The sequence below is a fragment of the Pogona vitticeps genome, chromosome 5, assembly GCF_051106095.1.
Source record: "Pogona vitticeps strain Pit_001003342236 chromosome 5, PviZW2.1, whole genome shotgun sequence".
In the NCBI taxonomy this organism is placed as follows: Eukaryota; Metazoa; Chordata; class Lepidosauria; order Squamata; family Agamidae; genus Pogona; species Pogona vitticeps.
The window spans coordinates 111,443,777-111,469,412 of record NC_135787.1 but is presented as its reverse complement, the minus strand read 5'-3'; the positions used below and the strand labels follow the sequence as shown (position 1 = coordinate 111,469,412).

The window sequence follows — 25,636 nt, the reverse complement described above, 5'->3', positions numbered from 1 at the left end:
GGCAATGATTTTCTGTTAACTGGCAGAGAATCAGGAGCAATAGCTGACATCTTTTCTAAAGAATTGTACATAGTTTCGGTCAGATATACTTTGTCAGAGGCTGTGTAATGGAATTCCAAAACTAATCAGAACACATTGATGTACTATATCTGTATTCTTCCTACCATGCTTCAGATGTATCTTTTTTCCCCTTGGCTTCCTTTCTTTTTTAAAAAAGTTTCCTTTAAAATATGTATATTTTTAAAAAAGTAAAATTGGGTGATTGGTTGGTTGGAGCCCAGATGACTGCAACATTTTTGAGTTATAGATAGAAAGGGGCTGTTGGTGCAAGGAAGGCATCCTGAATACACCCAGCAAATACATCCACTGTTGTGACATTGATAAGACATGAAGGTGACTTTTGACTGAAACTTCCCTTTGGAATCTGAGCAGGAAAAGACTGCAAGGGCCTTCCCATCATAACAGAGTCTATTGCAGCTCTCCCTGTCAATGCCTCTGCCATGATGTTGATAGTATAAATAGGATTGTTTGCTCAGACTGATAGCTGGTTTTCAACTGCGTGGGGTGCATTCAAAATACAGTACATAGAGCCCTATGAAGATGTCAACCATGACATGTTGCTTCACAGACAAGCATTTCGGAACTTGTTCCTAATGCATATGCCATATCTCAGCCCATAATCAAATATTGTTCACGTGTTGTTTTTAATTTAAAACACCATTGAGCTGATTACCTCCGGCAGAATCAAACCAGGGAGTACCCACTTAACCTTAACGACTGGCAATAATAATCCCTTCCATGGGCACAGGCCTTGTTGAGGCAGAGGGGCTTGTGTGCTTCAGTGAGTTCGAGAGCTATGCGGAAGGGTCTCCCAAGCCAGACAGGTCTCAGCTGAGAAGCCACACCAACTATGTCCACCAACCATCAATTATGATGAGAGGAAACAAACAGAAATGCATACCAGAGTGGTCACTGCCCGGCTCAACAAGGACCATGTCAGATGCTATAGCCCCTGGACATCTGGTGACAAATGGGCTATAGGGCCCAGCAGACACTGTTGAGAAACCAGGACAGGCTGCTCCAAAGTTACTGGAACAACGTAAATGCAAAACTAGGACTCCCTCCAAAAATGGAAAAAATATTAAATGTTATTATGAGGCAAATCCAACAGCCTGTGATTTTAAAAAAAGAATGGTAGAAATTTGGAAAAAGAAACACCCAAAAAGTGACATAACTAAACAATAGTTAATGGACCGGAGAAGGTTTATCAACTGGAGTAAAGTGTTTTCATAATTGGAATTGCAAGCCATAGTATGGCAAATGGAGGGTACAGATAGATGCAATTGTAGAAGAAAATGTATCAATAGAAGAACAACTTATGGAACAACTCAGAAATTATTAGTTGACAGAACGGCAGACATCACTGAGGGAAAAAACAGTAACCCATATTAGCCAAAACACAGAAAGACAAAGATTCCTCATTTTGCACCAATTACAAAGTAAACTAGTAAAAGATCTACTGATAGATACAAATGTAGTAGTCAGAACAATCCCAAACAACACACTAAATGAAATAAACCATGGGGTTCCTCAGGGCTCAATACTGTCTCCCATGCTGTTTAACATCTACATGAAACTGCTGGGAGAGGTCATCAGGAGGTTTGGGCTGAGGAGTCAGCAATATGCTGACGATACTCAGCTCTACCTCTCGTTTTCCACCAATCCAGGTGAGGCGGTTTCTGTGCTGAACTCATGTCTGGACGTGATAATGGACTGGATGAGGGTTAATAAATTGAAACTCAATCCAGACAAGATGGAAGTGCTGTTAGTGGGTGCTTCGCCGGACAGGTTGGAGGGCCATTTCCCTGCCCTGAATGGGGTTACACCCCCCTAAGGGGCAGGGTCCACAGCCTGGGGGTGTTCCTGGACCCCAGTCTAACTCTGGAAGCCCAGGTAGACTCGGTGGCCAGAGGCGCCTTCCTTCAGCTTCGGAAATTATACCAGCTGCGGGCCTACCTGGACGAGCGGAGTCTCATGACAGTTAACACACACACTGGTAACATCTTGCATAGATTACTGCAATGTGCTCTACGTGGGGCTGCCTTTGAAGACGGTCCGGTGACTGCAACTGGTCCAGAATCGAGCTGCGCGGCTGGTGAGTGGTGGAGCCACTAGAGATCACATCAAGCCGATTCTGTTTAATTTACATTGGTTACCAGTTGCTGCCTGGGCCCAATTCAAAGTGCTTGTTTTGACATATAAAGCCCTAAACGGCTTGGGCCCTGGATACTTGAAGGACCGCCTCCTTCCATATGAGCCTACCCGGCAGTTAAGATCTAGCCTGGGGGCCCTTTTGAAAGAGCCGTCCCTCAAGGAGGTAAGAAGAGGGATGGCTTGTAGACAAAGGGCCTTTTCGGCAGCTGCCCCCAGACTATGGAATGCCCTCCCGACTGAAATTCGTCTGGCGCCGACGTTGATGACATTTCGGCGCCAGGTCAAAACCTTCCTGTTCCAGAAGGCTTTTAACTGAAATAACATCAACTGTGGGGCCTGATGATGGCAATTTTAATTGTATTTTAATTGTATTTTAATTGTATTTTAATCATTTTATCTTTTATTGTATTGAATTTTAATTGTTGTGAGCCGCCCAGAGACCTCTGGGTAGATTGGGCGACATAGAAAATGAATGAATGAATGAATGAATGAATGAATGAATAAATAAATTCATGTATCGCATAGCTACCATAATAACCATGGAAGTTGGTTGCAAGCTGCAAAAGAACTAAAAAGCATCTGGCAGTCCAAAATGGTAAATTTGGCTGAAAAGAAAATAAGCAAAGTACATGCAGACATTAGCAACTTATAACACTTAAAAGATTCAAAAGTTAAAAATGAAAAAGTAAAAGCCAGACTATTCAAAATATATGACCTAGAAAGGAAAACATGCTGAAATTATGGAAGAAATAAAAAAAAATAAAAAAAAAATGGATGCTTTAAATCAGGGGTCCCCAACCCCCGGTCCATGGCCTGGTGCTAGTCAGTGGGCTTCCAAGGACTGGGCCGCGGAGGCAGATATCACCCCCACGGATGCACGCATGGTGGGAGTGTCACACTCACAGGGGGGTGTCACGCTTCCGAGGTGTATGTCATGACATGCCCATCCATAGGGTGACACTCCCATCCACGAGTGTGACAAGCCCGTCCATGAGCATGACACGCCCACCCGTAAGCATGACACACCCACCCACGAGCATGGGAGTGCCCCCCCCGTGCACAGAGCCTACCCAACCCCAGTCCGCGGTTTCAAAAATGTTGGGGACCACTGCTTTAAATAACATAGAGAAAGCAGGCAATTTCTAAATAACCAACAATTATTCTATAAATCATTAGGAGAAAATGCAGAGCAAAAGAAATTAGGCCAGTGTAAAGATAATGCCCTAAAATGTTGGAAAGAAATTTCGAAAAGCCCAACCAGACACAACAAAAGAGCCTCATGGATTAAAAACATTTTTTTAAACTCAAGGAAAACATATGAATGATATTGTAATAATAGCTGAAATGATTAAGAGGCAAGTAAAGGCTGTGAAAAATTGGAGTGCACTGAGTCCAGATGAGCTGCATGGATTTTGGTCAAAGCATTTTTTTAAATTTTTTTTTATTTAACAAGGAGTGACAAAAAGGAAAAGGGGAATTGAGGTTAAATGGGAAGAGGAGAAACAATAACACACTAACGTCCATTCTACAGTGGACCCTTGACTTACAGACGGCTTGACTTACAGACTTTTTGAGTTACAGACTTCTCTGGCCGCAAAATTTAGGTTTGACTTGCAGACTGAGATTTGACTTACAGACCAGAAAAAAACCAAAATGGAACAAAAATGGCCTGTTATGGGATTAATCGGTTTTCAATGCACTGTAGGTCAATGGAGACTTGACTTACAGACTTTTTGACTTGAGAACCGCCTTCCAATACGGATTAAGTTCTCAAGTCAAGACCCCACTGTATACATATTGCCATATCAAAATTTCAAATTACTATTACATTTTACCACAGTGGTGCCTCGCATAACGATTTTAATTGGTTCAAAAAAAAAAGTTATGTGAAACATCGTTATGCGAAACACCATTTTCCATAGGAATGCATTGGAAACCAGTTAATCTGTTCCAATAGGCACGGATTGCCGTCCTTAAGCGAAAAAACCCATAGGAAACATCTTTAAACGATACAATGTTTCCTCCATTGGAATGTATTGAAGCTGACTCAATACATTTCAATGGCTTTGCGAAGTCAATTTTTGCAAAATTAAGTGTGTCATAAAAGGGTCAAAAATGGTTTTAAATGCTTGGATTAGCTTCTTCACCCTCTAAAACGGATGGAAAAGTTAATTTGGCTTTGATCTGACTTTTCATTAATTTATGGTGAATTTTTCCCCCCAACTTTTGACAGCTGTCAAAATCTGGCAGCTCCATTATTTCCTATGGGGGAAGAAAAAATTCACAAAAAAATTAATGAAGACTCAGCAACTATTCTAAATGCTTGGGTTCGTTAGAGGACCCCCTAAGTCGTGTGCAAACCTGATTTGGCTTTGATCTGAAGTTTCGTTAATTTATCGTGAATTGTTTTCTCCCCCATAGGAAAGCATGGAGCTGTCAGATTTTGACAGGTCCATTGGTTCCTATGGGCCGAAAAAAAAATTCACCATAAATTAACGAAAAGTCAGATCAAAGCCAAATCAGGTTTGCACATGACTTAGGGGGTCCTCTATCGAATCCAAGCATTTAGCACCGTTTTTGACCCTTCTAAGACACTTTTTAAATTGAAAAAAGAAACATCGTTAAGTGAAGCAGGGGACCTAAAATCGCATTCGTTATGCGAAGCATGGTCCCAAACTTCGCTAAGCGAAAATCGCCCATAGGAAGCATCGTTATACGGTGCATATTATTTTCTAAAAAAGCACATAGTTATGCGAATTCATCGCTAAACGAGGCAATCGTTAAGCGAGGCACCACTGTATTTTGTGCCTTCCAGATTTAAGTTCTCATTTCAATATATGCTCTTCATACGCTGCCTGTTGACTCAGTCCATTTGTAGAATAAGTCCCATCTTTCTGTTGCCTTTTGTAAAGGACAGTCCTTCATCACTTCTGATAAAATGTCTATTTCTGCTGTTTCCCGTATTTTCTCTATAAGATATTCTTGTTTCGGTACCATCGGACTTTTCCAATTTTTGGCATAGAGAATTCTGGCTGCAGTAACTATGTATATAACTATATATTCCTTTGTCTTATCTATGTCATCAGGTATCATACGCAATAAAAACAGTTCTGGTGTTAATGGCACCTTACAAAGCAATATTTGTTGCAACACAGTATGTACTCTTTTCCAATACTGTTCCGCTACTCTACATCACTGGTTCTTAACCTTGGGTTACTCAGGAGTTTTGGACTGCAACTCCCAGAAGTCTTCACCACCTGCTGTGCTGACTGGGGTTTCTGGGAGTTGCTGTTCAAAAGCATCTGAGTAACAAAGGTTAAGAACCACTGCTCTACATGACCACCACATATGATAATAGCTTCCCACTTGTGCTTCACATTTCCAACACACAGAGCTTTATTGGGAATGTGGAGAAAGATTATACAAAAAATTTATCACAAAACACCTGTATGGGTATCACCTATTGAGGCCTTTACACAACCTTATCTCATGACAAAAGCAAAACTTTTAAGATACCAAGATTTATTTAAAAAGGATGGTGAATTAAGGTCTAAAGAAGAGCTAGAGACACAAAATATCTGTATAGACTGGTGGTCCAGAGCACAGCTGGAATCTAGATATATAAAAGACAAAATAGAAGGTTTCTACTCAGAACAAACGATGTTTGATAAGCATTAATTAGGTTCAAAAGACAAAATTGTTAAGAAAATGAATAACTATCTGTTAGAAATTAAAATGCAAGATGAAATGGTTAAAGAATGTATGATTGATTAAGTGGGCACAAAACATAGGACATAATATTGATATTGATCAATGATTGAAAATATGGCCCAAAAATAGAAAGCTTACAAGATCGGCTAATTTTAAGGAGAATATATACAAGATGTTTTATAGGTGGCATTAAATAACATTGAGTGCCTGCCTGTTTTGGAAGAGCTGGACAGTGAACCAACTTTAGCAGAAATAAAACCAGCCTTGGATTCCCTTCCCTCTGGCAAGGCACCTGGAAAGGATAACATCCCCGTTGAAGTTTTGAAGTGCTGTAAAGAGATCATCACCACCGAGCTGTATGAAGTCTTTTGTCTTTGCTGGAGGGAAGGTGGAGTACCACAGGACATGAAGGATGCAAACATCGTCACATTGTACAAGAACAAAGGAGACAGGGGCGACTGCAATAACTACCGTGGCATCTCTCTTCTTAGCATTGTAGGGAAGCTGCTTGCCCGTGTTGTGCTGAAGAGGCTCCAGGTGCTTGCAGACAGAGTCTATCCAGAATCACAGTGTGGATTTCGAGCTAATAGATCCACCAGCGACATGGTATTTTCCCTCCAACAGTTGCAGGAGAAATGCAGGGAACAACAACAGCCACTCTTTGTGGCCTTCATAGATCTCACAAAGACCTTCTACTTGGTTAGCAGGGACGGACTTTTTAAAATACTTCCCAAGATTGGATGTCCACCTCAACTCCTGAACATCATCACGTCCTTTCATGAGGATATGAAGGGCACTGTAGTTTTTGATAGCTCAACATCAGATCCCTTTGACATCCGAAGCGGAGTAAAACAAGGCTGTGTACTCACACTGACCCTGTTTGGGATCTTCTTTGCTGTCATGCTGAAGCAGGCCTTTGGAACTGCAACAGAAGGTGTCTGTCTCCGGACTAGATCAGATGGAAAGCTCTTTAATCTCTCTAGATTGAGAGCAAAGACCAAAGTCCAACTGAAATGCATGCGGGGCTTCCTCTTCGCCGATGATGCAGCCATTGTTGCCCACTCTGCTGAAGACCTCCAACAACTCATGAATTGTTTTAGCAAGGCCTGCCAAGACTTTGGACTAACTATTAGCCCGAAGAAAGCACAAGTCATGGGCCAGGGTGTGGACTCACCTCCCTCTATTACTATCTCCACACAAGAATTGGAGGTTGTTCATGAATTTGTGTACCTTGGCTCAACAATCTCTGACACTCTCTCCCTAGATGTCGAGCTGGATAAACGCATTGGGAAAGCAGCTACCATGTTCTCTAGACTCACAAAGAGGATATGGCTTAATAAGAAGTTGATGGCATACACCAAAATCCAGGTCTATAGAGCCTGTGTCCTGAGCACACTCCTGTACTGCGGCGAGTCCTGGACCCTCTGTGCACGGCAGGAGAGGAAGCTGAACACCTTCCATATGCATTGTCTCCAACACATTTTTGGTATCACCTGGCAGAACAAAGTTCCAAATAGTGTAGTCTTAGAATGAGCTGGAATTTCCAGCATATATACATTATTGAAACAGCGGCATCTACGTTGGCTTGGGCATGTCATGAGAATGGCTGATGATCGGATTCCAAAAGATCTCCTGTATGGAGAATTAGTGCAGGGAAACTGCCCCAGAGGGAGACCACAGCTGCCATACGAGGACATCTGCAAGCGGGATCTGAAGGCCTTAGGAATCGACCTCAACAGATGGGAAACCTTGACGTCTGAGCATCCAGCCTGGAGGCAGGTGGTGCATCATGGCCTCTCCCAATTTGAAGAGACACTTGTACAGCAGGCTGAGGCAAAGAGGCAGTCCCGAAACAAGCAAAACCAGGGAGCTGGACAGGGGACAGATTGCATTTGTCTTCAATGTGGAAGAGATTGTCACTCTTGAATTGGCCTTCTCAGCCACACTAGACACTGTTCCAAGACCTCCATACAGAGCACGTTATCATAGTCTCTCGAGACTGAAGGATGTCTACATATAGGTGGCATATGACTCCAGAAAAACTGTCGAAGATGTATACAGATGATTTTGGTCAAAGCATTTAACAAGTCTCTATCAACATATACCAGTGTAATTTAACCACTTACTTCAAAATTTTACAACTGAATATTAGATGACAACAAGCTGCACATTTCTGATGATAAAAGATCATCAAAATGGCAATGAACCCAGTAATTATCGACCAAGTACATGCCTGCTAACAATGTTCAAGCTCCTAACAGGAGTATTTGCAATACAGTGGTGCCTCACTTAACGGCGATAATCCGTTCCAGGAAAATTGCCGTTAAGCGAAAACATCGTAAAATGGAAAAAAAACCCAATTGAAACGCATTGAAAGCCCTTCAATGCGTACCAGTGGGGTCAAAACTCACATTCCAGTGAAGATCCTCCATAGAGCAGCCGTTTTCGCTGCCTGTCTTGCGAGGAATCTATCCCAGAAAACAGTGGGGAGCCATTTTGTTTACCCGGTGGCCATCTTGAAACCGCTGATCAGCTGTTTTAAAATCGTCGTTTTGTGAAGAATTGGTTCCCGAAGCAAGGGACTGATCATCGCAAAGTGAAAAAACCCCATTTAGACCATCGTTTTGTGATCGCAATTGTGATCGAAAAAGAGCGTCGTAATGCGGTTTCATAATGCAGGGCAATCGTAAAGCGAGGCACCACTGTATATAATCATTTAATTTAAAACTCCCTATACCAAACTAAACAGAAAATAAATTTAAAGAGTCAAGAGGCACAAAATATCAGCTGCTTATTGATAAAATAATACTAAAGAATGCAAAAACACAAAAAACAAATCTTAACATGACCTGGATTTGCGAAGGTGCCGGCCACAGAGACAGGCGAAACGTCAGGAAGAACAACCTTCAGAACACAGCCAAAGAGCCTGAAAAACCCACAACAACCATTACCTGGATTGACTATAAAAAGGCATTTGACTCATTGCCACACAGTTGGATTAACCACTGCCTAAACATTTTTGGGATTAGTAAAAAATATTCAAAAGTTCTTCAAGAAAAACATGAAAAAATAGAAATCTGTCTTAATGGCCTATGGTGAAGAAACTGGGAAAGTCAGCATCGAAAGAGGAGTATTTCAAGGGGGTTCTTTGTCACCACTGCTGTTTAGCATCTTACTAATCCCTATGTCAATAATTTTAAATAAAACTAGATTGTGCTACCGTATTTCAGAATAAGCAGGAAAAATCAATCAATCTGTTGTACATGGACAACCTAAAACTATGTGCAAAAAGTTCCACGGAGATAGAATCATTGCTAAACACAGTGCAAATATTTAGTGAAGATATTCAAATTCAATTTGGAATTAACAAATCTGCAGCTCTGTCTCTACAACATGGTAAGATCCAAAAACTAGATGGAATAGAGATTTTAAAATGGTGGAATTATAAAATCACTATCAAGTGATGAAAATTATAAATACCTTGGAATACCGAAAGCAGATAACATCCTGCACACAAAAGTTAAAGAAATGAATCCAACAAAAGACTTCAGAAAATCTTAAAATCAAAATTAAATGGTGGAAATGCATTCAAAACCAAAAACATATGAGCAGTTACAGCAGTTAGGTACCCAGTTGGAATAACAGATTGTACCCAAAATGAATTAGAAGAATTGGATCCAAAAACATGGAAACTAATCACAAAGCATCATATGCCACATCCCAAAAGTGATGTGGACAAATTACATTTACCTTGAAAAATTGGAGGCCATGGATTATAAAATTACTTTGCCTAAATGATTATACAGTATAAGTAGAAGTGAAGAAAAATTACGGCAGTGAAAATGGAGAATATTTTGAAAATCACAGAAATAAAAGCTTAATATAAGAAACAACAATTTGAAAATAAACAGCTGGAAAAATAAACCACTACATGGACAACACCTGTGAAATATTGATGGAAAGCATGATCATGATTCAACATGGGCATGGCTAAAACTGGGGACCCTTAAGGAAGAAACCGAAGGCTTGATTTTTACTGCGGAAGAACAAGCACTCCAAACCAGTCAGTCCATCAGCAGTCTTTACCTACTGCCCATCACAAATGCTTTTTGATCCCTGCTCCCTCTTAAGTTGAACCCAGGATTGCCCAGACAGCATCTCACTTGGTGCTCACAAAACCACAGTGATTTTTCTTTGACATACTCTGATGTTACCATAGTTTAAGCTGTCTTTGCTAAAAACTGTTCAGCACATAATTAGAACAACTAGTGTGTTTTATGGTAATTTCACAAAACTGGAAAAAAGTATGACATTTTTCTGATATAATATTCCACAAGTTGTCTAAAAAAAACTATTTGCAGAGACTAGCATTTTAAAAAATTATATCTTACTATTTCAGGATAGAGAAACACACAAGCTTGAGTATCACAGGAATAGGTGCAGCAAATTAAAGCATGAAAATATATTTAATTTAATAAAAGCATCATTTCATGTTGTACTAAAATTTGCAATTTATTTTTATTAAGTGAACTCTGTGCAAACATTTGATAAGGCTCAGTTCTTAGCATGATATTTTAAAATGTGTTTGACAGGTAGAATAAGTGTATGATAGTTTCATCATCTACTCTGCATGAGGATGCCAGAAAAAGGACTGCATTTCACATTGCTTGTGGCAAACGCATCCTCAGATGTATTAGCTAAATAGGACCTGGGCCACAGATGAATGGAATTCTAATTCCAGCCTATATTACTAAATTGATTTAACTGAATCTGACATTTTAGAGGAAATTATCATTATTTCGTTCAGGAAAAAGCTATCTGAGTTGATGTTAAAAGGCAGCCATTTCAGTTTCCTTCTGCCAAACTCCTCTGAAAGGTCATCGTTAAAAGCCTTTCTAAACTGGAAAATGCTTTCAGAAGAATTTTGCATGGAATTACTGTCTTCCAGTTAGTATTAGAAATTGCATCATTATCTTTCCACTATATACCCTTATATTGTTTCTGATGCCTTCTTTTAAGCCAATATCTTAACAAATCAAAGATTGGCAACTGTGACCCTTCTCTTGCAGATGCCGTTAGTTGGCAACACCCACCAGTCCTAACCAACATGGTAAATGACACATGTTGCAGTCCACCTTCAATGTGGAAGACCACAGTTGCCAGCTTCTGCTTTAGAGCGCAGTTGGCGGAGTGCAGATTACTTTTCTGCTTAAAAAAACAAATGAGGAGAAACTAATTGCTTGGGCACGCTGAGAAAGAGTTCGAAGTTTTGTATATTCAGGAAATGTATTTCATGTTCAAACAGGGTGCCTTAATTATGGAGGTAAGCTAAGGGAGCCATGATTAAATCCAGGAGACATTGGTCTAGCCCTCCCCACCCCCAATTTTACCTGGGTAACCTCCCCAAACTCTTTTTTCCATGAAAAGGACTTTGCAGGAGGCCTGCAGTCTACACTAGGGTGTGCCAACAGGTAGAAGGCCAAAGTGCTCTCATCCATGTGCTTGATCACATTCTCCCTTCTTTTCCAAAAGAAAAACATAGCATTCAAGGGTCAAACCAACAATTAAAGTCCCATGTAGTTTGTCTGTTCATCTGCCGAACAGATTTGGCACCATTCTCTAAGTTAAAACAAAAAACACCCAAAGATACGAGTAACCAGAAAATGCTGTTTTCAATTGAGATCCCAGGACACGGGCCAGGTACATTTCCCACGTGTTTCTTTGTTACAGACCTGACAAGATGTATACCCCTTCCACAATGCGAGACGGAATAAAACTCACATTTGTCCCCAGTGGGAGATTTATCCCCTGTCCCTAATTGTGGCAAGGGTGGAGTTGGGTAGAATTGCTGGGGGGTGGGCAAGATTTCAACAGTTAATGTTGGGACGATAAATATAGCAACCCTAGAACTATCTGTAATAGAAGAGTGGCAGGATTGAGTCCCATAGCATCATCCTACTACCACTAGCTTCAGCAGTAAAAAAGGTAAAGGTTCCCCTTGACAATTTTTGTCCAGTCCTGTTCGATTCTAGGGGGTGGTGCTCATCCCCATTTCCAAGCCATAGAGCCAGCGTTTTGTCCGAAGACAATCTTCTGTGGTCACATGGCCAGTGCGACTTAGACACAGAATGCTGTTACCTTCCCACCGAAGTGGTCCCTATTTATCTACAGTGGGGTCTCTACTTAAGAACTTAATCCGCATTGGAAGGTGGTTCTCAAGTTGAAAAGTTCTTATGTTGAATCTGCATTTCCCATAGGAATGCATTGAAAACCATTTAATCCGTATCTGCTCTTTTCCGTCCATAGAAACTACAGTGGAACCTCTACTTAAGAACTTAATCCGTTTTGGAATGGTGTTCTTAAGTTGAAACGTTCTTAAGTTGAAGCAAAATTTCCCATAGGAATGGACTGAAAACCAATTAATCCGTTCTGGCTGTTTTTTTTTTTTGTTATGAAGAGGTGCGTTCCTACATTGAAGCATTAGTTCCCATAGGAACTAATGCAAAGCTGGTTAATACGTACTCTACCACTAGGGGGAGAATTTTTTTTAACCTAAAATGACCTTAAAAAAAGAGCAGGAAAGGTTTTTTTTTCCTGTTCTTATCTTGGATTTCTGTTCTCAAGTAGAAGCAAAATTTAGCAAATGGAGCTGTTCTTAAGTTGGATTGTTCTTAAGTAGAGACGTTCTTAAGTAGAGACCCCACTGTACTTGCATTTGCATGCTTTCGAACCGCTAGGTTGGCGGGAGCTGGGACAAGTGACGGGAGCTCACTCCATCGCGTGGATTCGATCTTACGACTGCTTGGTCTTCTGACCCTGCAGCACAGGCTTCTGCGGTTTAGCCCGCAGTGCCTCCACGTCCCTAGCTTCAGCATACCTGTATATTTATTCTTGTGAAAAGTAGCTTCAAGCCCCCTAAAAACTCCCTCCCCTGCAAGCTATGGTTCTGATTCAAAACAAAGTCCCATCCAGAACCCAGAAATGTAAGTTTTCCCACCTGATCAGGCTGACTAAGGAGTTATAGGAGTTACCCCTGAACAAGTGACATTTACATACTCTGGCCTCACCTGTGAACTGGCTGAATGTATGTACATATTTATTAATGAAATGAATTTATTCAGTGTAATAAATGCATTCATTTTCTTTTTCGCACGTCCTTGCTGAAAAAGCTCACAGTATTATCCGTCCTACTCCAGATTTAGCTTCTGTGAGGTGGTTTGGGCATAGCAAGAGTGGCTGTTTCAAGGTCAACCATTGTGCTTCACAGATGAATGGGGGTTTAAACCTGAGTCTCATTCTGCTGCTCCAACGCTACAGCATACTAGCACTATTTAAATACATACCAGCCCAGCCTCTTGTCAGAAGGGAGAAGCAGTGGCCAGGAAATAGAAAAGGCTCAATTAATTGCCCAATAAAATCAATTTACTATGGGACTGCCACTTGCTGGTGTTGCTTTTAGTCGATAAAGAAAAGGAAACATTTGCCATGAAGATGTATTTATAGTCCAATCATTGTTAAATGCCTGCTGCTATGGTTAAATATGTAAAATATGCCACTTGCTTTGAACGTTATTTTTAGCACGGAAACAAACCATCTTAGCATGAGTTCATCTTTCACTGCACTTTTAATAAAACAATTTGCAAATTATCAATGTCTAATTACTAATGCACTTTTTTTCTATGAACTTTCCTCACTGCTTCAATCTTCCACGGAGGCCCTCTGCAAAATATAGGAAATGAGGTAAACACTGTGCAATCACTTGGATGAAGATTTACCATAATTAATTCATACATGGTTTCATATAGATGGCACACTGCCAACAAAACACTTTCAAATAAAATGATTCTGGTAAACTATATTTAGATAGCAAAGCAACCCAGCTGCTCATAACCAGAGAGGCTGAGTGTGAGCACCTTAATCCTTGGCAACACAAGTAATCTGCACAATTAAAATTATATATATTTATCTTTGATCAGCAACTTCAAGGTAAGATGGAGGATGGTGAACCAGCTGCACAGTCTACAGCAGGGCATAGCAACAGAAATGCTGGGGCACGCAATGCATCAGAAGTGTGGAGGAGGAAACTGCTTGTAGTCCAGCTAATTGTGAAAATAGACATGAAGGAACTCAAGATAAATGGGCTCAGAATCCAGTTAAAATCCAGCGAGCAGGACTGAGAAGGGTTCAAAATATGGTGAAGAGTAGTGATAACCACAATTCCTACTAGGACTGGCATTCCTCACTGTTTTACATCTATCTGTGGATATTTCTTCCAGGATCTACACAACTGTTGGGGCCTGCAGAAGACTTGCCACCAAACCACAAGGGAGTCTCCCCCCCCCACTCCCCAGGCCTGTGCTGCTGCTCTCAGGATTTGTGTAACAAGAAAGGTCATGGGTTGTGATGGTGGTGCTCCATTTTCTGCCCTGGTTCAAATGACACAATGGTACTGTGTGTCTCCTCCCCTTCATCAATGGTATACATACACAACACACAGAAAATATGGACCCATTGAGTCTATGAGTCCTGATGCAGGGTGGCCACTGCTTCATTGCCAAAAGAGAGGACATTCCTTTAAAAATGAAGATTTTTTTTTTGCATGGAATTTATATGGGCTAATGCAAATGAATATGTGCAAATATAGTCGTAATTAAACATTATTGTTTAATTTAAGTGGAAATACATTATTTCTCAATATATTGCACAAGACTGTGACTAGGTAACCACCTTGGGAAACAGCATTGTGAGAAAGATTGGAAATAAATCAAATAAATGAGGCATACTGGCTGAAATTCTGTTGCTTAGCGCAATAAATTGCATTAGAGCAGACCCATTGAATCAACAGGGATATGGAGAGTCAGGGTTTTCTTCTCTACTATTTCTGTCCCTGAGGTTTTTCTCCCTGACTGGAGAAACAAAGAAGCATAGCAACTGTGTGGCAAGGAGCTACACGGCAGAGTACTGTAGCTAAAGCACAGTACTGCAGTCAAGACTCTGCTAACGACCGGAGTTCAGTCTCTATGGGCTCAAGTAGCTGGTTTGAGGCTAACTCAGGCTTCTATCATCTAAAGCAAATAAATGGATTGCACAGCTGGCTGAGGTGGGGACAATATGTAGCCTGCAGAATTAAATTGTAAACTGCCCAGAGAATGTGCTGTGGGGTGGCAGATCGTATAAGGGCTGAACTTTGCTTTTTGGTTTGAGAATCTAACTGGTGCCTTCTGGTCAGTAATCCTAGTGATAGTTGATCAAGATCTAGGATGACAGGTTCCTCACCACTTCAGTAGGGGACAGATGCTAGTTAATATATAATAAACAAAATATATTCTATGCCTTCCATCAAATAAGACTTTTAAGGTGTTATTGCAGTCAATAAAACTATAGCGTAATGATCAGTATAGAATATTCCCAAAGGGGATAAAGTTATGAACTTAGAATAAATAACTAATCAAATACAGTATTTAAAAATCACATACATAGCACATAATTTCATCATTGAGGTACTGTACCTCCAAATGCCAGATGCAGGGGAGAGGTATCAGGAGACAGATATCTAGTTGTCTCGTGTGCTCCCAGAGGCATCAGGTGGGGCCACTGTGATATACAGGGAGCTGGACCAGATGGGCTCTTGGCCTGATCCAGAAGGGCTCTTCTTATGTTCTTATATCTGTGTGATTAGTGATTATCAACATAGTTGTATTTATTATAATTCATTTTATTGTGCTTTTAAGGACACCAACCCATACATGGAAAGTTCTACATTTAAATTAAACTATGTTAACCAAATCACAGTAAAACCATATTAAACATTAAGAAACCATCATGATTTCTCCCACAGGACATTTGGTTGGTCCTCCTGTTGATAGGAAGATGGAGAAGCAGACATCTATTACACCGGCTTCAACTTCTTTGTGGGTGTGCTTTGCTTTTTTCTCAAATAGTTTGCTGCTTGAATATGGTTATTGGTGGCGAGAATAAACAAGCATCTGTTATAGCTTATTTCATTTGTGTTGGCCTTTAATTGACCTTGCACAGGTCAGAGGAAATGGTTACTAGGCCTAGGATGGGAGGATGAATCAGGGAGAGACTCAGGAAGCACTTCTTCCAGTAAGCATCTCCTTATCCCCTTAGACAAGCTAGCAGACACAGGGGAGCTGGTGGTGCCTTCCAGTCAGGAGGTGAAATCAGTGGAAGCAGAGAGCAAAGTGTTCTGGACACACTGTTGGGATAATAACAATCTTGCATGCTTTCTAAAACTGGATAAATGTGTGACAGAAGTTTTCAGGACCTGAAGCAATTATCTCCTTTCCCACTAGCCAATTAGCATAGCATTTCTTTTCTGGTTTTGAGACTTGCCTTCCCCTCTTCCTGTCTGTCTGCTTCCAGTTGTTTGTTTGCTCCCCTTGCTTTTTCCCTGACCGTACTGAGAGCAAAGATGTTTTTCTACTCCTAACCCCAAGAGCATTCAGCCATGGGAATCTCTCTTGCTTTCCAGATGGCTGAGAGAGCCAATTTCCCTTTTATCCTTTTTCTTACTCATTTGATTGTAACTAAAGGTCAATTGTAAGTAAATATTCTTTTTATTTTCTCTATAAGCTACTTGTAAAGTGATTTTTGTTTTCTTTTATATACAAATGGTTAGAGGTGGAGACTGGGATTTTTTTTCTTTTTTCTTTTTCTTTTTGGCTATTATGTTTCCCCTCTGTTGCAGGAGTTGTTTTTGTACTTTCATGCTCTGCCAATAATAAAAGGGAATTACCAAATTTCCATGACGCATAACACCTATTTTATGGAACAGTTTTCCGCTCACCACATTCACTGCATTGGCTTCCCTATCTCTACCGCCCAATACCATTGTCTGCTTGCCTGCCTGCCTACTTGATTGCTGATCCTGGAATGGAGAGCTGTCAGCTGCAAAATAATCAGTGCAACTTTGTATGGAGCCAGTATTTTGAACAGAGACACAAAGCACTAATTCTGCACAAAGATAGGAGCTTGCTGTTTGTGTAGCTAGTTGCCAACTCCTTGTCCCAGGGCAGGCAACCAAGCGTGGAGGGGAGCAGTGTGACATGGAATAATATGAGGAATGGCAGTAATAGGTGCCACAAGCTGTGAGGCTGAGGAGACCAGGATGGAAGTAAGGCAGCAGAGGTGGGCCTTGGGGAGCAACACAATTTGCAGCCCCTCATGCCGTACTACCTGAAGCGGCTGCCTCACTCAGCCTGTCAGCCAGGCTGGCCCTGGTTAAAACTTAACTATATTTACTGTAATAGTGCTGCTTTCATATATGGTTTGAGATTACAACTTTTATGTGCTACTACGTACACATTATGCTTATGGGCTATTTCAAGTGTGAGGCCTACTTAGAGAAGACCCATTGAATTGAATAGGACATGTTAGGCATAACTTAAGTCCTACTGATTTCAATGGGCTTGCTAGTGGAAGGACTAATGTTGGATTTAACACTATAATTTTGGAGCATCTATTTGGGAAAGAATTTAAGTGTTTTTAAAAAATAAATATAAAGCACACTCATAGCCAGCAGTGGCCTGTGTAATTGTCCAGTTTTTTAATATTACAAATAATGAATTGCAAATTGCTCAATACTCCATTTACAGTGTAACGAAGCAGAAAAGTGAATCCCTTTGAAGTAATTAATCCTATGACTTCTGTTTCCTAGTCATGTTTTGCAATAGTGTTGTTAGGTATAAAAATATTACAAGTAAACAAGTAAATCCTTATCCATTCAACTGTAACATGATTGAAAACATCAGTAAAACAATATTCTTGTGCTATAACTGTTTGCATAGCTGGATCATGTGCCACTGCAAGTTTTATCATCACAGATTCAAAAAGTGTAGCTGAGATTGTCTTCTGCAGCAAAACCAAGTAGGAAATCTTGTGGAACCTTAAGGTCAAACACATTTACTATGGCATAAGCTTTTTATAGCCCATTTTGTCAGCTGCACTGCAAGGTTCTTCATGAGATACATTAAGTATTTTACTCAGTTGCAGACCTGCATTCAGAGACAACATAAAGATATGGTTGAGTGGTTTGTGTGAGCCTTGGGGTCATGTATTCCTCCTTCCTGTCTCTACTCCACTATGACTGCAGGAAAACACCTTACCCACTTGCTTCCCTTTTCAGCTGCAGCTTGCTATGTTCAAGTTGTAACAAAACATGCTAGTTTTTAGCTATGCCTTAATTAAACAATCCAGCTTCAACCTATGTTTTACAATCTTGGCTTGTTTGGTTATACCATATCTAATCACAGTTCTGGGTTCAGACACAGCAATAAAGTGTGACTCATTAACAACAGAAGCAAATGCTCCCCCCTCTCAAACACAGACATGGGTACAAGTACAGACAAAAAAGGGGGGGAGCAAACAGGGGCCCCGCAGGCTGTAGTAAGGAAAGAGCAATGTAATTCTTGCATACCTATCTGATGGGACAATGATAGCGCCCTGTCAAATCTAGGGGAATGCACAGGTAGAAGGGGTTCAATGAGGGAGGAGGGTTCCGCTTCTTTGACAACCTATTAGAGAGTTCAGAACTTTTGTCCCATTTGGACACAGGCTCCCTAGGGCCAGAGGTAGTTTCCTTCTTTCCCATACCAGTTCAACAAGGAAGGGGCATTATCTTTCCTAGCAAAGACAACTAAATTTCTTCCTTGTTAATTAAAACTGGCAGTGTTGCTTTGGTTTATTCTGTGTTCAAGCCCCATAAAAAGCATTTACATCTGTTAACAATGATATGGCAATTAACAGTGCTCTGTGTGATTAATAGTTATGGCATGCTTTGAGACTAGCCGTAAACTGTACTGTTCTTCCACCCACCCAGCCAACATATTAACTTACTATCACCCTTCTTCTTTGATTTCCTGTCACAAATTAATTTCAGACTTACAATGACTAAAACATTTCCCCCGCTGCAGACCAGACCAATAAATCTTTGATGCTTTTATACAGATAGCATGGTGATAATTTCCAGTGATCAAAATCACAGGATCATGGCTGTTTATATTCAGAAAAAGAGTTGTAGATAAATTGTTTCGAATCCTCATCCTAATCCTCATCATTATCACCAGTACCACTACTACCATCATCACCATCTTTTTTGTGGGGGCAATAAAAAACCACCACAGCCGGTAGGTACACAAGAAACAGAGAAAATACAAAACTTTAAATATGTGAAATCTTCCAGGAAACATATTTTTGGAATAGCCACAGAACATTTGGGTGCCTAAAAAAAGAATCAACTCTATTTGCCCCTTATGGCTGCATTTTCCATTACTCACATAGGTGCTTTCATCTACCTAGGGAATGTGCCCCCCCATCCTTATGCTGTACAAATTGAAAAGTATGCAACAGAAGGACAAGTAGTTGCTCAAAGATCCAAGAGGTGTGCATCAATTGTGGAACCCAAGCTGGAAAGCTTTCTGGGCATTTTATGAATGCCCAGAAAGACTGCCAAGGAGCCACATTTAGCAAAAGACTGGTGATGGTCCTCTTTGCCTCAAGGTGCAATCAGTGTTCCGATCACCCATAATCACCCAGTTAGATGTCCCTGTGGAGATGCAACAGAGGCAGCCACTGAAGAGGCCTTAGGATAGACTGTGATCTGTGTTTGGCCAAGTTCATAGCAAATCTTCCTCCACTCTTACTCTAGTTGCTAAACTTCTCATTCCATTTTCCTCAACTCTTTGGAGAACTTGGGCAGCTATAACTACACCACAAGGGTAGGCAAAGTACAGCCTGTAAACTACATGCACCCCATCCCCTTTTTGCAGTTTCCATTGACCTCTCATGTCTTGCAAGGCTCCCAGGGAAAGTATTTTTAGGGTCTACCAGGAGGGAGATGATGCTTAGGCATGACTGGGTCAACTGGACATGTGGCAGGATCTCTTTGTTTATCAGTGAGGACAGAAGGGAGAACAGAAGGTTATATACTCGAACAGGATTTCAGCCAATGTGTGTGTTTGTGAGTACATGTGCACACGCATGTGTTTGAGAGAGCATGAGATAGCCATTGTACTTTTCTTGCCCTCCTTCTTACCCAAGTATTGTATGTGAAACATGCATAGAAACATCCTGGCGCTTATTGGAAATGGGGATGAGATGGACATCCAAGCATTAAAAGTCACACAATAAAATCAAACTTTCACCTCCTCCACTTCTGCTCATCCCAAGATTGTCTCACCACCTGGAAATTGGGAATAAGACAGCAATTCCTTGAGACCCATCTCTACAACTCTGGAGAAGAAAGACTTATAAAACTTTAAAGAGATTGTGAACTGTATGTGTGTGTGTGTGTGTGTGTGTGTGTGTGTGTGTGTGTGTGTGTGTGTGTTTGTTTGTTTGTTTGTTTATTTATTTATTTATTTATTTATTTATTTATTTATTTATTTATTTATTTATTTATTTATTTATTTATTTATTTGACTTCTATACCACCTGTCTGGCTGCCAAGGCCACTCTGGGCGGTTTATGTAACTCTGCCCTTCTTCGTGGATCTAGAGATTCCTAGCCCCACTGATGGAGTTAAAGCCCTCGGCGATCCCTGAGGAGGATTTAATAGTAAATCTAATTATGTCTACTCTGTAGCATGGATTGGCACATTGTTCTGCCAATGTTTCTTCAACACCTCAAGTATAGCATTTTGAGCCTTTTGGAAGCTGCACACAATGAAGATTAAGCTTGATAGCCCTGTTCTCCTTCATTACTGTTTCCCTTGCCCCCACACAGGGTGACTTTCCTCCGTCTATGGTGCCTGCTTTGTTATTTCAGATTTTGTCTTTACAAAGTTTTAAACTGTATGGAAAGCCTTCATAGATGAAGGAGCCTGTTCCATTCAGGGAACACCCCTCTACTTGTTAGGGTGATGGAAAAGAGAACCAGAGTGGTGGTGGGTTTGGGGTCTTCCTTTGGGCATTGATTATTTGCAGAATAGGAATGCCAGAATACATGTGTATGTGTGTGAGAGAGTGAGTGAGTGAGTGAGTGAGTGAGTGTGGCCATGGACAAGGATGGAGGACATGTCATTCCAGACTTTCAGGGGCTCCCCATGCCATGCTCATGAGTCATCTCTGTCAGAGTAAGGCTATTAACATTAATAGAAAGAGCCAGATGCCAACTGTATAACATACAGTATAACATGCCTTGTATGTTTGTGCTAAACCTAAACCAGTATCCTTGGTTTCAGTAGCATTTGAATAAATACACCTTTGCCTATTATATAATTGCTTTTAAAAAATCACCTGTTTCTGTTTTCTAGATTTGATTTGTATGGGGCAGAGGGAAGGGATCTTTTTCAATAACCCCCATATGTGCAAAGAACATCAATACAGTTCCTTATTTCACAGAGACATACAGGAGCCAATACAATATGGCAAAAGTAGGAAATCTCTTTCTACCTCAGAACTGAATTCAGTTTCAGAAAACTTATCATAGGCCATATGCCAGTGGTGGTGGTGGTGGGCAAAAATAGTAGCATAGTTTGGCTGCGAGCTTTTAACACCAATAACTAAGCCTCAGGAGAAGCTTGGTTAAGAGTGAGAAAGAACACATAGAAACCTGGGAAACAGTGATGTCATGAGGAAGTGGGCACAGCCATCTACAGAAGCCAAGGAGGCAGATCTGACCCCATACACACACACACACACAAGAGTCTGGTCCATCTTGTATTGCAGGGGATGGACTAGGCCCAGGGCTTGTCATGTCCCACCCCTGCAATACAAGATGGAAAATACTGGGACACCCTATATCAAATAATAAGCTTTGCTCCACAAACGTGTCCTCACAGTCCAGCATTTCACTTCGCCAAGTCGAAGGAGAACCATTCCCCACATTCCAAAGTGCACCTGGGGACACCATTCTTTCGGAGGTAAGCATTCTCCCTGTGCACCTGGTGAACCTCCTTCCAGTACTGTGAGAATCAGTACTGTCTTTATCATCAGGCTCTCAAGTAGGGGTTTTGACTCTTGTTCACACAAAAGGGAGGGTGTACCTTAGCAGCAGAAGGTGTCCGGCTGGCATGCAGAAGATCCTGCTAGGTCCTCTCACAGGAGACAACTGGAAGGCTAAAAATTGACATTTACATGTTTCATCTGATTTTATTACAGGTCCAACTATGAAAGATGCACAAGTTTTGCCATAGCATTTCCAGGTACCGGTAAATGGTCCTATTTGGGTGTTGAGTAAAAGCAAAGCATGCTGTTTATACACCACTCCATACTGCTTAAACCTCTCTCTGCATGGTTTACAATTTAATTATGCAGGCTTCACATAGCTACCACCACCACCACAAGCAAACTGGGTATTCAATTTACCAACCTTGGAAAGAATGGAAGGCTGAATCAGTCTTGAGCCAGCTATCTGAGCCTAGGATCAAACTCAGGCAGACTCTTCACTGTAGTACTGCTGTTTAGCCACTCCCCTGTGAGACAATAAGCTTGACCTGATGCATCGTGAGATAAATAATTAAAATGAAGATCAGTGAAATGATTTTCAAAGGCAATGTTTCTTTATTTTAATTCCAACACTTCTACCCCTACCACATTTACATCAGAGTTCATTATCAGGACCAATTAATTTTTGTATTGTCACTAGTCTCTTGGTCCCACAATTAGTCTTACTGTGATGCCCATCTGAGCAACCCATGGCATCATAACTTGCATCTCTCTAGGGAAGGAGAGAGGAGCTGGAGAAGGACAAGAAGCTCAAATGCTGCAGCAGGCATGCAGCATTCCAGCCGGCGTGATCAGAACACTAACAGGGAAGGCTGTGCAATTACATGGGATTTTTTTAAGTGTTTGAGCTCCATGGGGAACTGAGTCCATTTGGAGACAAGAGGGAGAAATAGTCCCCCCCCCACCTTCAAGAAGGTGAGAAGGGTCAGCGCATATCCCAGTTGTCATTGAGATATAATAAAGGTAATTGTTGCTCTCGAGTGCTTGCTTTCCTTCCTTTTGCTCAGTCATTGCTCATGTCTGAATTATGCAGACGCTCGCTTTCCAAATAGGGAAGCACGTTGCTTTGGGGAAGAGAGAAGACATTTGTTTTGCAAGCGGTATGTTGTGATGCCTGATTTATTTTATTTTAATTTTTTTGCATTGTTCCTGTAATATTGGAGGGGAGGAATAAAGGCCAAAGCAAAATACTCAAAATCTGGATTATAGAAGAGCTCGAGCTACAATAGCAAATGTTCTCCTGCCAGTTAAAATCAATTAATTGTATTTGCCATTCTGGTGGGAGGCTGAGGGGGACTTTGCAGCATTCCTGTATTTTCAACCTGGCATGTAAGGTGTGTGTGTGTGTGTGAGGCATGAATGCTGTGTTCCTCTTGCTGGATGCCCTTCATTTTTATATATCCTGCAGATTCTGATCTGATGTTTCGTCTCTCCAGGCAACTCTCTGCTCCATCCCTCTTCTCCCTCCTGTGTAAAAACTGGCCTAACTCAAGCTTGTTTCTGCCCGCAGGATTTGTTTATATCGTTTTGTCACCTCTCAGGGAATTTTGTCTCTGAGACTGATTTTTTTTTAAATTTTATTTCTGTGACTGTAGATTTCAGGAGGTGCCGGTGGATGCTTTGCCCTTGGAGGGCCAAGAAGAGCTGATTCAGAGTCCAAGAGAGGATTTACATGCAGGAGAAATCAAGACGATGGCTGCACAGCGAGCTCCTGAATCCGCTCTTAGTTTGTTGATGGTGAGTAGCTAAATGGCAATGTTGACCTTGAGGCAGACGGTGTGGATCATGGGTGCAGGACCTTGCTTAGCTTCTGATGGTTTGCATTGGTGTGGTGGCAGGGAGTTGTTATTTGATGAAATGGGAAAGGAAAGTGACGTGTTTGTGTGTTTTCTGTGGGTACAAACCTCAAAGCTCATGGTAATAATCTTGAATCAATGTCCAATTATTACTGCATTAAAGAAAAAGCTCTTATGTTACACATTAATTAGGAGGCTTTAGGAAGAAAAGGAGCTAATAAGTATTCTTCATCATCATCATAGTTTTACAAGAATCCTGTGCACAGTTGGATCTCTTTTTTATATTACCACCAAGGTCTTTGCATTATTCAGGAAATAAACATTAAGGGCCTGTGTCCTTGCCTGCCTGCATATGTGCCTCTATTAACAATTAATGGCACCTTTAAGAATGCTTGTGTTAGCAATCAGAGAATGGCTTCCTGGTTGCTGTGTGTCTGTTTGTTCCCTGGAATTCCTAATGGCCAAGCAGAACCTGTTAGCGAGTACATCACCAGGGCGTGTCTGTGTGTGTTTCTGGCATTTCCACAAGATGTGGACCTACTGACCCACTTTCAAAAGTTCTGTAAATGTATGCCATTTCCAGAGAAGACTTGCATTTTTCGCATGGCATATGGAGGCTGAATCCTTAAAGTGAGCGACTGCTGGTCTTCATGGAAATGTACTCTTTTGAAAGACTCTATGGGACTGAGTTTCTAAATTATACATTTCTTTCTTTCTTTCTTTCTTTCTTTCTTTCTTTCTTTCTTTCTTTCTTTCTTTCTTTCTTTCTTTCTTTCTTTCTACCTTTCCTGTTATGCCATAAAGAATAGTTTTAGTATTGGATTTTTCAAATGTTGACCTAATGTTTTCTCCTCAGTGAGGCTGGAGAAGGATTGCAGTGGGACATGTATTGATCTTTCTGATAAAGCTAGAAATGATCTCCTGCAACAGGGCATTTGCCAACAGATTGAGAAGCCATAGGGTAATGGCCTCATGTAATCCTGAGTGGTTAGCAAAGGTCAAGTAGAAAAGAGCACATTTTATGTCTATTACTAAACACCTTACTCAATTTACTGATGGTTTATATTTATATCTATTGGTGTCATAACAAGGAAACTGCAGCCTCTTTGCTCTCTTGTCTTTTTCTCTTGGATGGTTTTTTGAAAGACTGCCTTGTGGGGTTTGTTGTGTCTTAATTGTAAGCCAAAGGATCTCTGTCTTTAACATCCTGGTTTCCAAACTGCTCTCCCAGCATGACGACCACTGGTTTAAAATAGGGCTTCTGAAGTACTGGAAGAGAAGGTGCCTTGAGTAGCAGTTCAGATTATAGGGTTGCCATGAGAGTTGTGGTGGCTACATCTTTTTCCTCCTGGCTTGCATGCTAATAAGAAAACATCTGTATCTTGTTTCACCAACATGGCTTTTCCAAGGTGTTTGATTGTTGTATATATCAAACTAATTTGAGCATGGAGGAAAACTGTATATAAAAATGCTACCTAGACAATATGGTATTGTGCAGAGCGAGTGACTATTTTCATTCATGCAGATGCTCTTCATAGAGCATTTTCCTTTTGCTTTGAATACTTGGTCTGTTACAGCATACTGTAGTTGTACTGGTACATGCTTAGCTTAAGGTTTACCTTAAGCTTTAGGGATCATTAAAGTGCCATTTCAAGGAACTCATAATGAATCATACATACTGTATGTACAAGTATGAAATCACGTAGGCTCTACATTCCTTTAAGGATTAGCCCACCAATTCCAACAAGATTTGGTAATAATGCATAAATGTATTATCCCTTGACTTCTCACCATGCCACACCTCTCACTTTGGTAGCAAAACTGACTGTTGAAGAGCATTGCATGACTGAATGATCCAAACTTCCTGTTTGGCTTATGATGACTCATTCATGCATGCAAGCCCTAATGGATGAATATGTATGCCTGAGCCAAGTCTAGGTCTACAAT

At 40.9% G+C, this 25,636-nt stretch overlaps 1 protein-coding gene across 4 annotated transcripts in view; it reads left to right on the top strand.

Annotated features, from left to right (window-relative positions):
* Window positions 1-25,636, top strand: part of FRMD4A (FERM domain containing 4A) — a 605,541-nt gene that overhangs the window by 30,635 nt on the left and 549,270 nt on the right. For 3 of the 4 annotated variants that reach the window (XM_073000747.2, XM_073000748.2, XM_073000749.2), the window contains exon 3: window positions 23,489-23,630. In XM_073000747.2, coding sequence (XP_072856848.1) covers window positions 23,586-23,630 — 45 coding nt within the window. In that variant the 5' untranslated portion in view covers window positions 23,489-23,585. Of the gene's footprint in view, window positions 1-14,250; window positions 22,857-23,488; window positions 23,631-25,636 lie in introns of those variants that run through there. The other variant, XM_078394269.1, reaches the window with a different exon arrangement.